The sequence below is a fragment of the Meles meles genome, chromosome 7 (genome assembly GCF_922984935.1).
Source record: "Meles meles chromosome 7, mMelMel3.1 paternal haplotype, whole genome shotgun sequence".
NCBI lineage: Eukaryota > Metazoa > Chordata > Mammalia > Carnivora > Mustelidae > Meles > Meles meles.
In genome coordinates, this window is record NC_060072.1 from 36198098 (window position 1) to 36215462 (window position 17365).

Below are 17365 nucleotides of genomic sequence, written 5' to 3' on the forward strand. Positions count from 1 at the left end.
GTACGAACAATGTCAGCTCATATAGTTAATGTTCATCATGTGAGGCCACTCAACATCTGTGATCACCCGCTCTAAAAATATATTTAGTAGTTAGCTGCAATGTGGATCCCACCTTCCCAAGAAAGACACAAGCCAGAAATTCCCTCTTCTTCCAACTTTATAGTAGCTGAGGTTCCAGCACACGACTCACGTTCCACCAATCGGATGCAACCTCAAGGGAATGGAAGCCAGAAGTAAGCCTAAGAGGGAGGCAGCAGGGTCCAAGAGAATCATCCAAGGAATGCAACACTGCTTGGTTCCTTGTGGGTGACGGTGGCGGAGCTCAGGCCTTTAGAAGCTGCTGACTCCCAGAGAGAGCCAGATAGATGGTCGGGTATTATTTCTGACTATAAAGAGTGCTTTCAAGCCCAAGATTGGAAGTGTCGGCTGCAGAACACTCTTTCATAAATCCTGTTCCTGCTTCAACTGGCAAAACCATATTCTTTAGTTTACAACTAAAAAGTGTGACCCATACATGGAGACAAGTTTAGGAGCAGATGCATTTTCAGCAGTTTTGCTTTCAATACAATCATTAAAGGCCTTCATTCTAGCTTCGAAATCTCCACTATTTGTCGATAGCTGCTTATGTGTTCTATGCTTGCCTTCAGAAATTTCCTATTTATACTAACATTTATTTATACAAAACCAAGTAAAACTATATATATGTATAAATGCTAAATATAACAACATACACATATATAGCATATAATTATATATACTTATTTAAAGATACACAAATAAAACTACATATACATACTATATACCCACCACATATATACTTACATGCATATATACACACCTGTATACTATATATAATTATACTAACAATATGTAATTATTAGTGTGTATACAATATTCTCATCTTATCCTCCAATCATTTATCCTTTCAGTCATCATTTTGATGTCTTTAGTACTTTACATTGAATTCTGAGAAGACATCTATAACTTCTATTTAAATTCTCAGTCTCTCAATTGTGCCCTGCCTCCATTGTAATTATAAACTCAGAAATCCTGTTAATCTCTTAGGAATCTTTTCTAATGTCATATCGTTCCTCTTCCAAAGTACCTATTTCATTTTCCCAGATGTGTTCTGTGTCAGAGTTAGGTTAGGTTACACTGTTGTAATAGAAACATATCCTAAACCTCAGTGAATCAGGACAATAAGGTTTAATTCTCGCTTCCTTATTCAGGGCAGGTGAGTAGGAAGGTTTGTCCCCATTTGATAACCTCGGGATCTATTTTCACAATTTTCAAGTCAGAAAAGGGGACAAGTACTGATTCTTACAGCTTTGGTTCAGAAGTGACATACGTCATGTTCACGCATATTCCACAATCCAACTAAGAACCATGAAGTTCTTCAACTTGGAGGAAGGCAGAAAAGTACAATCCTGTTACATGTGTTGTAGGTGAAAGGCCAACATATTTGGTGAACAGCACTGACATTTCCACACCACATAGTGTTCTTGTGAATCACCTTGATAACAGGAATTATGGATGTTCTAAGTGGCTCTTAGGTTTTAACTAAATCTCACTGGATAAACGAGGGCTCCTTACTTGGATATACCTGATTTGTCATTCTTATCTGAACTGCCAATTTGAAATCCAGTATTTCCAAACTTTCTATGTGCTGATTCTACAGAGAAAGATCATTATCCACAACTGCAAGTTGAAATGGGTCTCTTAGAAATTTCTCAAATTTTAAGCCTCTTGAAGGTCACAGTAAGATAAAAATTTGTCCCTTGATGGCTACCCCCAGGAACTTGCCTCTTCCAGTCTGGGCTCATTTAGGTGGAATGCCTTTTTTTTTTTTTTTTTTTTTTTTTTGGGGGGGGGTGATGAGTAGTTTTTCTTCATTGATAAATTCTTTGGGAATTAGCCAAGGAAAGGGGAAGTCAAATGTATATGTTCAAACCATTTCTTGAACTATGACATTTCCTAAATTGCTGATTTTGGATATGAGGGTAGCTATTAATCCAGCTAACCTAGACACAACCACGGAGACATCTATTCTTTCCTTCATACTCTTTACTTCAATAAGCCCTGCCAATTTTATATCCTAATTTTCTTGCAAAAGATACTTAGGGAAGTATCTGAGGGAAGACTATCAAACTCAGTTTATAATAATTTGGTATCCCCAGAGGAAATTACATGTAATAATAAATAAGCAAGATCTTGACAGCTAAGGATTTTGATGAGGTTGCTTTCAAGGCAAAACAAGTAACCTTTCTTACTCCTTTCAGCAAAGTCCTCAATGCTCTTGGTGAAAAAGAAAAGAGGTTGGTGTACAATTTGCATGGTAAGTGCTCAAGAAATACCTGAATTCAATAAAGTCAAGAAACAGAAAAGCTAAGTGAAAACGTTCATGGGGACTGCCACCAAGTGGAATAGGATATGGCCAGGCTACTGTGGTCATAATGGCAATCAGTATTAGGAAAGCACTGACTGACTGCACATTAATGAGGAATGCAGACTGCAGAAAGCTAGAAAGAAGGTTCTGAAAAATAAACCCTGAAGATTTCCACATTGCCAATGTATAACAAAAATTTTCCACTGGTTTCTAGCACTATGGTAACTAAGAAAAAGTTGGAAGTGATATATTCAACAAGGACCTCTTTTGTATCTTTCTCATAATGGGTTTTCATTGGTAGACCTTGAATTTCAGATACTAATTTAATATGTAGCAAAATACCTTGTTGAAGAAAGTATCTATTAAGAGTAAGATGCATTAGCCTGTAGAAACTTGTGCAGATCCATCCTTGTAAATGGTTTACTGTGACTAAAAGCACAGTGTTTTATTCATGAAGGAGACAGCCCTCTCCCTATAATAGCACCTAAGCCTGTCATGCAAATGAAGGTGTCTTTTTAAAAATTTTCCTTGCATTGAAGGTTCATGAGATTGGCTATAGTTTACTTTTTTAAAGATTTTATTTATTTCTTTGAGAGAGACAGAGAGCACAAGAGCGAGCACAAGCAGGAGGGTAGGGCAGAAGGAGAGGAAGAAGCAGACTCTCCACTGAGCCAGGAGCCTGACGCAGAGCTCAATCTCAGGACTGAGATCAAGACCTAAGCAGAAGTCAGACACTCAATGACTAAGCCACCCAGGCACCCCTGGCTACAGTTCATTTTATAAATACACCAACAGTTGAATGAATGCTGGTTTCTCTTTGTAGATATCAGCTTTAGGAATGCAAAAGTTTAAATGTGGAGTGAGCACATTCAACTGAAACCTCACAGTATACTTCCCTCTCAAACAGACTTTGAGTTCCTTATTTAAAACTTACAAAAAGCTGGGGCACCTGGGTGGCTCATTCGGGTAAGCGTCTGCCTTTGGCTCAGGTCATGATCCCAGGCTCCTGGGATCGAGCCCCACATCAGGCTCCCTGCTCTGTTGGGAGTCTGTTTCTCCATCTCCCTGCAGCTCCCCTTGCTTGTTCTCTCTCTCGCTCTCTCCCTCTAACACATAAATAAAATCTTAAAAAAACAAACAAACACTTATAAAAAGCTAAGTAGGAAGCCATGTGGTTATAAAAGGACAACACAAAGGATGCTTGTGGTATTGGAAATAGTCTGTACTCTGACTAGGGTGATGGTTACACAAACCTACATAGGTGTGATAAAAAAAGCACAGAGCTCAAAACACACACACACACACACACACACACACACACACGGGTATGAGTAGCACTGGGGAAACACAAAAAAGACCAGTAGATTGTATCACTGTCAATATCCTGCTTTTGATATTGCACTGTCATTCTACAATATGTAACCATTGGGGAAACTGAATAAATGGTAGAGGGGATCTCGCTGTATTACTTCTTACAACTGCATATAAATCTAAAAGGATCTCAAAAAGTAAACAAAACTACTTTTCTTGAAAAGTAGTGTTAAAGCCATTGAACCGTGAAGCCATTCCTCTGGTATTTTTCTTCCCTTGTAAGAATAATCTACATAATTTCAAACCTATTCCTAGAGCCAAACACAGAGCCCATAGTGTGGATGTCAGCTTATGAAGCATTTAGGTGAAGTTTTAATCGAGTGAAATTCACGTGAGAGAACAGGAGAAGGGGTATACATATTGCTAACAGAACAGTGCTTTAAAAAAAACTGTATAGAGGGGAGGTCAAGATGGCGGGGAAGTAGGAGGAGGCACCATTTCAACCTGTAACCTAAAGTGAGCTGATTACCTACCAAAGAACTCCGACCACCCATGAAATCAGCCTGAGATCAGAATTATACACGTCTGGATCTCTACAGGAGCAGAAGACGCCAGTGGCAGGTAAAGCAGACTGGGAGCATCGGACTGATATCGGAAGATAAACAAAAGGGGGAGGGAGCCACCAGAGGTGACCGATGGGAAAGTAACACCCCAACACGAGAGTGCTCTGCGTCTGGGGACCAGCATTAACTTGGAGTCTGGTTGAAAGCACTCAAAAAACAAACAGCAAAGGATCGCGGGGGGTAATAGTGGGAACCTGGGCGGTTAGGGTCAGGGACCTAAGTCCCCGGACCCAGGACAGCCTCCCCTGGCGCGGAGCCAGAGAGAGTGCGGCGGAGAAATCAGGTCTCCGTCCCTGAGCCGCGAGTGCACCTGAACGCCAGCGCCCCCGAGAACGAGTGGGGTCTGGCTCCCGTGAGGGGCTGGGAGCCTGGTCAGACGGCAATCCTGAAACACGCGCGTCCCACACCCTCCCTTGGGATAGGTGCTCATAGGCGCTAGCCTGGAGCTCTGGCAGCTGGAAAAACCAGACATTCCCAGCCCGGGACAGCGGAAAAATCTCAGTGTGCGATCTCTGCTCGGAACCTCTCTGGCGGTCTGGAGCTGCCTAGACAGCCACCGCGGCCCTGGTTTTGGGTACAACGAGGAGCTCCTGCATCCCCAGGGACAGTGACTCAGAACCGACTCTGCCAGCAGCTTTTGCAAAACAGTCTGAGGCTTCTCTCTGAGAGGGAGGTTGGGGTGCTGTTTGCTCTCCTCTAAACCTCCAAAAACCATCAAAAGCTGTCAAGGCGAGAGAAAGCAGATGAAAGAACATAAAAACCCCCAGAGAACAAAAGGCTGAAAAAAACAGTTTCCTGAAAAAAAAAGAGCTCACCCCCTTGAGGGGAGCTGGAGGACCTAACTCAGGGAACATCATTGTCTGAAAACCCACGTGGCAGGCCCCTCCCCCAGAAAACCAACCAGGAAGGAAGAAAAAAAAAAAAAAGACTACAAGAGAACAACCACCACTACTTCATAAATACAACTTTTATTTTTAACTCTTTACCAATATTCTGGTTCTTTTTTTTTTTATACATACAGATAATTTTTTAACCTATTTACCATCACACTGAGATGTCCAGTACATCAAATTCTTTAATAACCTTCTAACCTGAACTTTTTGATACATACACCCGTGTTTTTCTTTTGTTTTCTATTTTTTTAATTCTTTTTTAATTTTAACTTAGTTTAGTCTAGTTTATTCTTTTTTAATTTTTATTTTCTACTATACATATAGAGTTAAACTTCAAGGTAATCCCCTTTCCCCAATCAATGCTACCCCTATAGGCAAACCAGTTTCTAATCCCCCTGTAACTTAGGAAAGTTGAGTCCCTTAACAAAAACATCAAGATACCTTCAGGAAGAATCAAAATAACCTTCCTCACCCACACTGAGAATCTATAACCATTCTCCCAATTTTTCCTTCTGTCAGTGTTTCTGTGAATTTGTGTTTATCCTGATAATATATAAATCTTATACTTGGGGTTCTTTCTGATGAGGTTCTTCCCTTTTTTTTGCTTATATATACATATTTTTTTCTCTTGTCATATACTTTTATCACTCTTTTTGTCCGTCTGTTTTTGTTTGTATACTCCACAAATCTTACCTTGTGGCCCATTTGGGCTGAGCCTTCTCTTTTATCTTCCCTTTTTTTCCTATCTCTCTCTCTCTTTTTTTTTTTCCTTTTTTCTTTCCCCCCTTTTTTCTTTCTTCTTCTCTATTTCTTTTTCTTTTCTTTTTTCTCTCATTTGGGTGGGGAATCCTGATTGCACAGAAGCGTTCCAGGGTGCACATTGACTGCACCACAATCGATAAGTCCAGCTGCATCTGTTTAGTCATCTCTTACCAAAATGACTAGGAGGAGGAATACCCAACAGAAGAAAAATACAGAGGATGGGCCTTCTGCAACAGAGCTAATGGCTATCGACATAGACAATATGTCAGAAAAGGAATTCAGACTAACAATTATCCAGGCAATACCTAGGTTGGAGAAAGCCATAACAGAATTGATTAGGGCAGAACTGAAAGCCACTAGGGATGATGTTCACAATGTTAGGGCAGAACTGAAAGCCACCAGGGATGATGTTCAAAATGCTCTCAATGAGTTCCAATCCAATCTAAATTCTCTAAAAGCTAGGGTAACTGAGACAGAAGATAGAATTAGTGATCTGGAGGACAAACAGATAGAGAGAAAGGATCAGGAGGAAGCCTGGAACAAACAGCTCAGAAGCCACGAAAACAGAATCAGGGAAATAAACGATGCCATGAAACGTTCCAATGTCAGAATTATTGGAATTCCTGAAGGGGAAGAAAAAGAAAGAAGTCTAGAAGATATAGTGGAAGAAGTTGTCTATGAAAATTTTCCCAATCTCACGAATGGAAACAACGTTCATGTACTAGAGGCAGAAAGATTTCCTCCCAAGATTTTAGATTCTCGAAAGTCCTCACGGCACCTTATAGTTAGAATGGGGAATTATGTTTCAAGAGAGACCCTCTTAAAAGCAGCTAGGACAAAGAAGCTTCTTACATACAGAGGAAAGCCCATTAGAATAACGTCAGACCTTTCTACAGAGACCTGGAAAGCCAGGAAGGGCTGGCAAAATATATTCAGAGTACTAAATGAGAAGAACATGCAACCAAGAATACTCTATCCAGCAAGACTGACATTTAAAATGGATGGAGAGATAAAGAGTTTCCAGGACCGGCAAGGCTTAAAAGACTATGCAACCACCAGGCCGACACTGCAGGAAATATTAAGGGGGGTCCTATAAAAGAGAAAAAATCCTAAGAATATCATTGAACAGAAATATAGAAACAATCTATAGACAGAAAGACTTCAAAGGCAACACAATGTCAATAAAAACCTATCTCTCAATAATCACTCTCAGTGTGAATGGCCTAAATGCGCCCATAAAACGACACAGGGTTGCAGATTGGATAAAACGACAGGACCCATCCATATGTTGTCTACAAGAGACCCATTTTGAACCTAAGGATACACCCAGACTGAAAGCGAAGGGATGGAGAAGCATCTTTCATGCCAATGGGCCTCAAAAGAAGGCCGGGGTAGCGATTCTCATATCAGATAAATTAGATTTTAAACTAAAGACTGTAGTCAGAGATACAGAAGGACACTACATAATTCTTAAAGGGACTATCCGCCAAGACGATCTAACAATTGTGAATATCTATGCCCCCAATATGGGAGCACCCAATTACATAAGAAAACTATTAATCAAGATAAAGAGTCATATTGATATGAATACAATAATAGTAGGAGATCTTAATACGCCTCTCTCAGAAATAGACAGATCATCGAAGCAGAAAATTAATAAAGAAATAAGAGCATTGAAGGAAACATTGGACCAGATGGACCTCATAGACATATACAGAACATTCCACCCTAAAACAACAGAATACTCATTCTTCTCAAGTGCACATGGAACCTTCTCCAGAATAGACCACATACTGGGTCACAAAGCAGGACTCAACCGATACCAAAAGACTGACATTATTCCCTGCATATTCTCCGATCACAATGCTTTGAAACTGGAGCTCAATCACAAGGAAAAGTTCAGAAGGAACTCAAACACCTGGAAGCTAAAGACCACCTTGCTTAAGAATGCTTGGATCAACCAAGAGATCAAAGATGAACTTAAACAATTCATGGAAACCAATGAGAATGAAGACACCTCGGTCCAAAACCTATGGGATACAGCAAAGGCGGTTCTAAGGGGGAAATACATAGCCATCCAAGCCTCCCTCAAAAACATTGAAAAATCCAGAATACACCAGCTGTCTCTACACCTTAAAGAACTGGAGAATCAACAACAAATCAAACCAACTCCACATGCAAGAAGGGAAATAATCAAGATTAGAGCAGAGATCAATGAGGTAGAAACGAGAGATACAGTAGAACGTATCAATGAAACTAGAAGCTGGTTTTTTGAAAGAATCAATAAGATCGATAAACCATTGGCCACACTAATCCAAAAGAAAAGAGAGAAAGCCCAAATTAATAAAATTATGAATGAAAAGGGAGAGATCACAACTAACACCAAGGAAATAGAAACAATCATCAGAAATTATTACTAACAGTTATATGCCAATAAGCTAAGCAACCTAGATGAAATGGATGCATTCCTAGAAAGCTACAAACTCCCAAAATTGAACCAGGAAGAAATTGACAACCTGAATAGACCGATATCTAGTAATGAGATTGAAACAGTGATCAAAAACCTCCCAAAAAACAAGAGCCCAGGACCTGACGGATTCCCTGGGGAATTCTACCAAACTTTCAAAGAAGAAATAACACCAATTCTCCTGAAGCTGTTCCAAAAAATTGAAGCAGAAGGAAAACTTCCAGACTCTTTTTATGAAGCCAGCATTACCCTGATCCCCAAACCAGGCAAAGACCCTACCAAAAAGGAGAATTTCAGACCAATATCACTGATGAATATGGATGCAAAGATTCTCAACAAGGTCCTAGCAAACAGGATCCAGCAGCACATTCAAAAGATTATCCACCATGACCAGGTGGGATTCATCCCTGGGTTGCAAGGTTGGTTCAACATTCTCAAATCAATCAGTGTGATAGAACACATCAATAAGAGAAGAGAGAAGAACCACATGGTCCTCTCAATTGATGCAGAAAAAGCATTTGACAAAATTCAGCATCCGTTCCTGATGAAAACGCTTCAAAGTAGGGATAGAGGGAACATTCCTGAACTTCATAAAATCTATCTATGAAAGACCCACAGCAAATATCATCCTCAATGGGAAAAAGCTTGCAGCTTTCCCGTTGAGATCAGGAACACGACAAGGATGCCCACTCTCACCACTCTTGTTCAACATAGTATTAGAAGTTCTAGCAATGGCAATCAGGCAACAAAGAGAAATAAAAGGTATCCAAATTGGCAAGGAAGAAGTCAAACTCTCTCTCTTCGCAGATGACATGATTCTTTATATGGAAAACCCCAAAGACTCCACCCCCAAACTACTAGAACTCATACAGCAATTCAGTAACGTGGCAGGATACAAAGTCAATGTACAGAAATCAGTGGCTTTCTTATACACTAACAATGAAAATACAGAAAGGGAAATTAGAGAATCGATTCCATTTACTATAGCACCAAGAACCATAAGATACCTGGGCATAAACCTAACCAAAGAGGTAAAGGACCTGTACTCGAGGAACTACAGAACACTCATGAAAGAAATTGAAGAAGACAGAAAAAGATGGAAGACTGTTCCATGCTCTTGGATTGGAAGAATAAACATTGTTAAAATGTCTATACTGCCTAGAGCAATCTATACTTTTAATGCCATTCCGATCAAAATTCCACCGATATTTTTCAAAGAGCTGGAGCAAATAATCCTAAAATTTGTATGGAGTCAGAAGAGACCCCGAATTGCTAAGGAAATGTTGAAAAACAAAAACAAAACTGGCGGCATCACGTTACCTGATTTCAAGATTTACTACAAAGCTGTGATCACCAAGACAGCGTGGTACTGGCATAAAATCAGATACATAGACCAGTGGAACAGAGTGGAGAGCCCAGATATGGACCCTCAACTCTATGGTCAAATAATCTTCGACAAAACAGGAAAAAATATTCAATGGAAAAAAGACAGTCTCTTCAATAAATGGTGCTGGGAAAACTGGACAGCGATATGTAGAAGAATGAAACTTGATCATTCTCTTACACCGTACACAAAGATAAACTCGAAATGGATAAAAGACCTCAACGTGAGACAGGAATCTATCAGAATCCTAGAGGAGAACATAGGCAGTGACCTCTTCGATATCAGCCACAGCAACTTCTTTCAAGATATGTCTCCAAAGGCCAAGGAAACAAAAGCGAAAATGAACTTTTGGGACTTCATCAAGATCAAAAGCTTCTGCACAGCAAAGGAAACAGTCAACAAAACAAAGAGGCAACCCACAGAATGGGAGAAGATATTTGCAAATGACAGTACAGACAAAAGGTTGATATCCAGGATCTATAAAGAACTTCTCAAACTCAACACACACAAAACAGATAATCATATCAAAAAATGGGCAGAAGATATGAACAGACACTTCTCCAATGAAGACATACAAATGGCTATCAGACACATGAAAAAATGTTCATCATCACTAGCCATCAGGGAGATTCAAATTAAAACAACATTGAGATACCACCTAACACCAGTTAGAATGGCCAAAATTAGCAAGACAGGAAACAACGTGTGTTGGAGAGGAGGTGGAGAAAGGGGAACCCTCTTACACTGTTGGTGGGAATGCAAGTTAGTGCAGCCACTTTGGAGAACAGTGTGGAGATTCCTGAAGAAATTAAAAATAGAGCTTCCCTATGACCCTGCAATTGCACTGCTGGGTATTTACCCCAAAGATACAGATGTAGTGAAAAGAAGGGCCATTTGTACCCCAATGTTTATTGCAGCAATGGCTACGGTCGCCAAACTGTGGAAAGAACCAAGATGCCCTTCAACGGATGAATGGATAAGGAAGACGTGGTCCATATACACAATGGAGTATTATGCCTCCATCAGAAAGGATGAATACCCAACTTTTGCAGCAACATGGACGGGACTGGAAGAAATTATGCTGAGCGAAATAAGTCAAGCAGAGAGAGTCAAGTATCATATGGTCTCACTTATTTGTGGAGCATAACAAATAACATGGAGGACATGGGGAGATGGAGAGGAGAGGGAGTTGAGGGAAACTGGAAGGGGAGATGAACCATGAGAGACTATGGACTCTGAAAAACAACCAGAGGGTTATGAAGGGGTGGCGGGGGTGAGGTGGGGTGGGGGGGTGTGGGAGGTTGAGGAACCAGGTGGTGGGTAATAGGGAGGGCACGTACTGCATGGAGCACTGGGTGTGATGCCAAAACAATGAACACTGTTATACTGTAAATAAACAAACAACAACAAAAAAAAAACTGTATAAATCATTTGAGTTTCTTAAAACCATTCTCCTTTAATCTAAACACCACTCATGGATGCAGTAACTTTCTTTTTATATTCACAACAAAAATTATTGCTCTAACTATTAATTGTTTTGCTATTATAATAATCAGGCTTCAGACTATCCTTCTGCAAACGGAAGTACTAAAAGGTCTACAAAGATACATTGTTTCCATACATAACAACAATGTTAAATACAGCACCATTTTGAGACTTTGCTAGCCCTTAGGTATATTTGTACTTGACAGTTCTCTCTACCACCAAACACAATAAAGTGCATTCACATGCCATATTCAATATAATTAATATAAAACACAAATACTGAGATGCAGTTGACCAATCAACATAATGTTTATTTTAGACCTTTAAACAGTTATTAATTTTAATTTTTTGATTTTTTTGAATTTTATAGTGATTTTTGAAAGGAAAGGAAAATGGTTCTCGGTAATTTTCAGAGTCCTGAAGGCTTACATCCCCTACATACTGTGCACATAAACTGTAACGAATAAAATACTCCTGACCGACATTAGCATGGTAAAACAGCATAACTCACTTCCAGAATGTGGAATAAGGGGCACCTGGGTGGCTCAGTTGGTTAAGCATCTGCCTTCGGCTCAGGTCATGATCCTGGAGTACCAGGATCAAGTCCTGCATCGGGCTCCCAGCTCCTCTCTCACGTTCTCTTTCACTCTCTCTCTCTCAAATAAATAAATAAAATCTTTAAAAAAAAAAAAAAAAAAGAATGTGGAATAAGGGAGTACGACAGGGGACTTGGTCTACCTAATTCCTTTCCCAAAGCTGCAGTGTTGGTCTTCTAATGCACAGGGGCAAAACTCACCTGAGCATGTGCGCAGCACTGAAGACCACGTCAAACTCTGTGCTGTCCAATTCAGCGGCTTTCTTCGCCATCTCAGCTGCTTCTATGAGGCGAGCTTCTTCCAGAAGAAACTGACCTGCAAAGTATAAAACCAAGTGAGCTTCAACTTGGAAACTACTGCTCTAATCCTGTGAAACAAATGAAATCACTACAGAGAAAAATAGAGTGGTAAACGTGATATGAAGCTAAGATTTATGTGTGCGGCTCATCTACATTTCGTTACTTGGTCCTGTTTTCTATGCCATTACCTTCATTGCAGGACAACCCAATGCATCTGTCTGGTATATTCACAAAGTTGGTTTTGTTTTTTTTTTCCTTAAAAAACAAATCCTGTATAGACTATTGAACCAAGAAATAAAATGGATACAGCTGAAGATATATTACAATTAAGAGTTGAATTGATTTTTATTATCGGTCAATTAAAACTGCTTCTGTCTCTGATCCATATGTACAGACAAGGCTATCTATATTGAGATGTATAAACTTCTTATACTTAAGCAGCACTGAAATTATTGGAAGAACATATAAAGGTCCACGGAGCATTTACTTATTCTTAATTAGACTGACTAATAAACATGGAGCAAATATTTTTTTTTAGATTTTATTTATTTATTTGAGAGAGAGAGAGACAGTGAGAGAGAGCATGAAGGAGGAGAAGATCAGAGGGAGAAGCAGACTCCCCATGGAGCTGGGAGCCCAATGTGGGACTCGATCCCGGGACTCCAGGATCATGACCTGAGCCGAAGGCAGTTGTACAACCAGCTGAGCCACCCAGGCGTCCCAACATGGAGCAAATATTAACACATTCACAATTTTGAGATAACCTGAAGGTCAGCTTTGCAAGGTTAGAATTAATCCACACAGAGCCATACTACTCTTTGAAACTATACCTCAAGAACTGGTATGTAGTGCCATCCCCAAAACCCATAAAGACAAAAAAAAAAAAAAAGAATTTGTTCCAAGTTTTGGGGTGCTGGGGTGGCTCAGTGGGTTAAGGCTCTGCCTTCGCCTCAGGTCATGATCTCGGGGTCCTGGGATCGAGCCCCCATATCGGGCTCTCTGCTCAACAAGGAGCCTGCTTCCCCCCTCTCTCTCTCTGCCTGCCTCTCTGCCTATTTGTAATCTCTCTCTATATATCAAATAAATAAATAAAATCTTAAAAAAAAAAGAACAGACTGTTTTTCTCTTTGTTTTATAGGTGGGGATTTAGTAACAGCAAAAGTAATGATGTTAAGCCCTATCTGAAAACGATATTCAAATGAAAACTAAATCAGTGCATAAAAGAGAGATGCTGAAATCATTCACGTAACTTTTGGGCTTGTTGAGTTCTGGGCTAATGATTATTTCTTTTTGCTTTGGGTTTCCTGTTTTCTTAAAGTTCAAGATTTTAACAATATGAGAAAAAGTTATAAAAATGATTTGCAAGCCCTGAGCTGCACAGGGAAAAACAATTTAGAAATGGTAAATGGTGAATCCTCCCTGATGGCGGTGGTTTGAAGGAGCCCATTATTTACTGCTTATCTAATACATATTACAAATTGTCTTCTAAACCAAAGGGCTAGTCCTTAAAACACAAGAGGCCATTTTCTGTTTTAAGAATTTATAATAAGCCACAGACTCTGCTCATATATAAACGTCAATTGCTAAGAAATGGTGAGTAACGATAAGCCGACTTATTAAAATGAGGTGACAGACTTTTAAGACCAGGACTTAGAGACATCCTAGCTATTTCTACAAAAAGTTGTACGTCACTTTCTTAGTCTATCCCCTAACGTTCTGAGCCTTTCTCAGGTCTCAAACATAATTGTTAGGTCAGAAAATTATTAAGAACACTGATTTGTAAGTACAGTTGACTCTCGAACAACACAGATTTGAACTGTATGAACCCATTTATATGTAGGGTTCCCCCCCAATAAAGAGTACAGTACTATAAATGTATTTTCCCTTCCTTAATGATTTTCTCAACTTTTTTTTTTTGTAGCTTACTTTATTCTAAGAATATAGCATGTTAACACATAGATAAGATATGTGTTAACAGTCTATGTTATCAGGAAGGTTTCTAGTCAACAGTAGGCTATTAGTAGGTAAATTTGGGGGGGTGTCAAAATTATACACAGATTTTTAACTGTGTGGGGATTGTGCTCCTAGCCCTCATGCTGCTCAAGGGCCAACTGTGGTTTCATTTATATACAGAAAAATACATTACTTATGAAACTCGTGTGTATATTAACTATAAATATATTGATATGAGATTCAGCTGAAAGTAATGCTGTTTAAAGACAGTAAAACAAGAATTAAACACTCTATGGCATAATGCAAAATAATATTTCATCATATAGATTTTAGTAAAGGATACTAGACTAAACCTATTCTTCAGTTAATTACTTTGATTACAGGTTTTAAAAATTAAAACTAATATTAATTGCTACCTGTCTTCAAAGAATAATGTCTACCTAAGTAAAAGCATTAATAAGTATGTTAATTAATTATGTAATAGTTAAACAAAAGATAATGTAGGAGTTTATTGACAGTTACTTTTCTTTTCCAGACAGCTATTATTCTGAAATGTGTTCTGTATTAACAGTAGGAAAATGCAACAATTAACTGAATAAAGAATAATGAAGGTTATTTAGTAAAATTCATTACTCCAGAGTATACAAGGTAAAGAAGACACATTAGCTCTGGTAAAATAGAAGGAGAAAACAGGGACACAGTATCTGCACTGTCCACACAGAAACAGAGGACCATGACAAGAAGCTTCTGTGATGAAGATAATAAGGCTCAGTGGCCTAAAAGGTCAGTTTATGTGCAATGTCCCAAGGGCAAAGCCTTTCAAGCCTCATGGATGCCAAACCCATCGTTAATGTTCAACAACATCAACACTAACGGATAGTAACATTAACCAGTTGTATAAAATTGAATATACAATTTTTATCATAATTTCCAAACCTTTCTTAGGCTTTAAGTCAGCTTTGTTGTCCAAAATGCAATTTATATACAGTTTGCAAGGTCCCTAAACCACATGAAACACGCAATTTTTACAAAACAGTAACAGAAAAAATCCCCATATGATCATTTTTAACAGAATTCATTCATCATATTAACATTCAGAAAAACAATATCACAACATATTAGTTAGGTATTTGCATAATTCCCCCCATTCTGTTCTCGGCAGGCCATAGATCTCAATATTCCAGCATTAGTGTTCTGCTATGATAAAGGCATAAAATATTATGCAGTGTGGACCGTTTGGTGTCTTTTTTTTTTTTCCACTAAACTTGAAAATGTGAACCAAAGTTGAAAGTGAATTATTATTCTGCTATGTTATATAATGATTGTTTGTTTGAAATATAGCCCAGAATTGATGGAAAACGGAGCAATAAGCATTTCAAATACAGAGAACCAACATAAACAGGGAGACAAAGACACACTAGGTTTCTTCTTAATAAAGATTCCAAAGAGCCACTCATGATATATTATTGGGGGACTAATGAGAAACAAAATCTGCCCTTACTTCTTATGGAAAACTTTGCCTGAAGTCACTCTTTTACCAAAGCCATCTATTACTGTTCCCACCAGACACTGCCTCCCTTAATGTAACCTGCTGTTTCACATCCTTATTTATCCTCAGCTCTCAGGCTCTAAGGCTTCTCTTGTCCCATCCCAATCACCAGTCCTTCTTGTCTGCCTATTATGACTGGACATCTTTTGTTTGTAAGCCCTAAAACATTTCTTTCTTGGTGAATCTTTCTTTGACTGCTTTCCAACAGTATTAGAATTGCTTATGATTAGTTCACTGTAATATAATTTACCATCTAAACCAGAGCACTTAAAAGAATAAAAGGGAATGGTATTATTCATGAGGCAGGAATAACGGGGGTATAAAGCAGAGTTGCCTCAGTATGGCCTTCTGACTTAGAGTGTATGGGACTGGATGTGGGTGTCAATCCTCTCATTTTTTTTTTTAAGATTTTATTTATTTATTTGACAGAGAGAGATCACAAGTAGGCAGAGAGACAGGCAGAGAGAGAGAGAGGGGAAGCAGGCTCCCTGCTGAGCAGAGAGCCAGATGTGGGGCTCAATCCCAGGACCCTGAGATCATGACCCAAGCCAAAGGCAGAGGCTTTAACCCACTGAGCCACCCAGGTGCCCCAATCCTCTCATCTTTATTACTACTGGATAGTGAATCATTTTATACAGTGTCTTTGAATGACTGTTGGCTGAAAGTGATCAATATAAATAAGGGAGACTCAGGCGCTCTTTCCTGAGGAACGTACACATCTATGGAAAGCCCACCAAGTCAGAACCACATGCTGAGCCTCTGTGGGTTGGAGCAGTTACTTGGCCTTTGGTGGTGAAGGGAACTACAAGGAGGAGCCAGGGAAGTATGGGGAGTGGAAGGGAAACCAAGAGTCCATCTGCAGTGGTGGATTCTGGAAGGTGTGAAAGGTTACATTTTTCAGTGGCTCATAGACTCATAGTGCACAACAGAATGATCTGGAAAGTCCTGCAGACCAGAGCTAGGCCCCAACCCCAGAGTTTCAGATTCAGTGGGTTTGGGATAGAGCCCATGATTTTTTTTTTTTTTTTTCTTCAAGATAAGTGTACTCTTCAATCCCTATCACCACCCACCACCACCACCCCTTTCTGATAACCATTAATTTGTTCTCTGTAGTTAAAGAGTCTTTGGTTTGTCTTTTTCCTTTGCTTGTTTGTTTTGTTTCTTAAATTCTACATGTGAATGAAATCATATGGTATTTTTTCTTCTCTCACTTACTTTGCTTAGAATTATTCTCTCTACTGGCACCTGGGTGGCTCAGTGGGTTAAGCCTCTGCCTTCAGCTCAGGTCATGATCTCAGGGTCCTGGGACTGAGCCCTGCATCGGGCTCTCTGCTCAGCAGGGAGCCGCTTCCCCTACTCTCTCTGCCTGCCTCTCTGCCTACTTGTGATCGCTCTCTCTCTCTCTCTGTCAAATAAATAAGATCTTTAAAAAAAAAAAAGAAGTTAAAAAAAAAAAGAATTATTCTCTCTAGCTCTAACCATGTTCTTGCAAATGGCAAGATTTCATTTTTTATGGCAGAATATCATATATATAATATATAAATATAAATATATAAATAATATATATATATATATATATATAAAATATGTCACCTCTTCTTTATCTATTCATCTACCAATGGACACTGGGGCTGCTTCCACAGTTTGGCTATTATAA

General features: G+C 39.2%; 1 protein-coding gene across 2 annotated transcripts in view; it reads right to left on the reverse strand.

The window, feature by feature from the left end:
* Positions 1-17365, reverse strand: part of TMTC2 (transmembrane O-mannosyltransferase targeting cadherins 2) — a 434663-nt gene that overhangs the window by 71409 nt on the left and 345889 nt on the right. For both annotated transcript variants that reach the window (XM_046013513.1, XM_046013514.1), the window contains one exon: positions 12108-12222. In XM_046013513.1, the coding sequence (XP_045869469.1) occupies positions 12108-12222 (115 nt within the window). The remainder of the gene's footprint in view (positions 1-12107; positions 12223-17365) is intronic.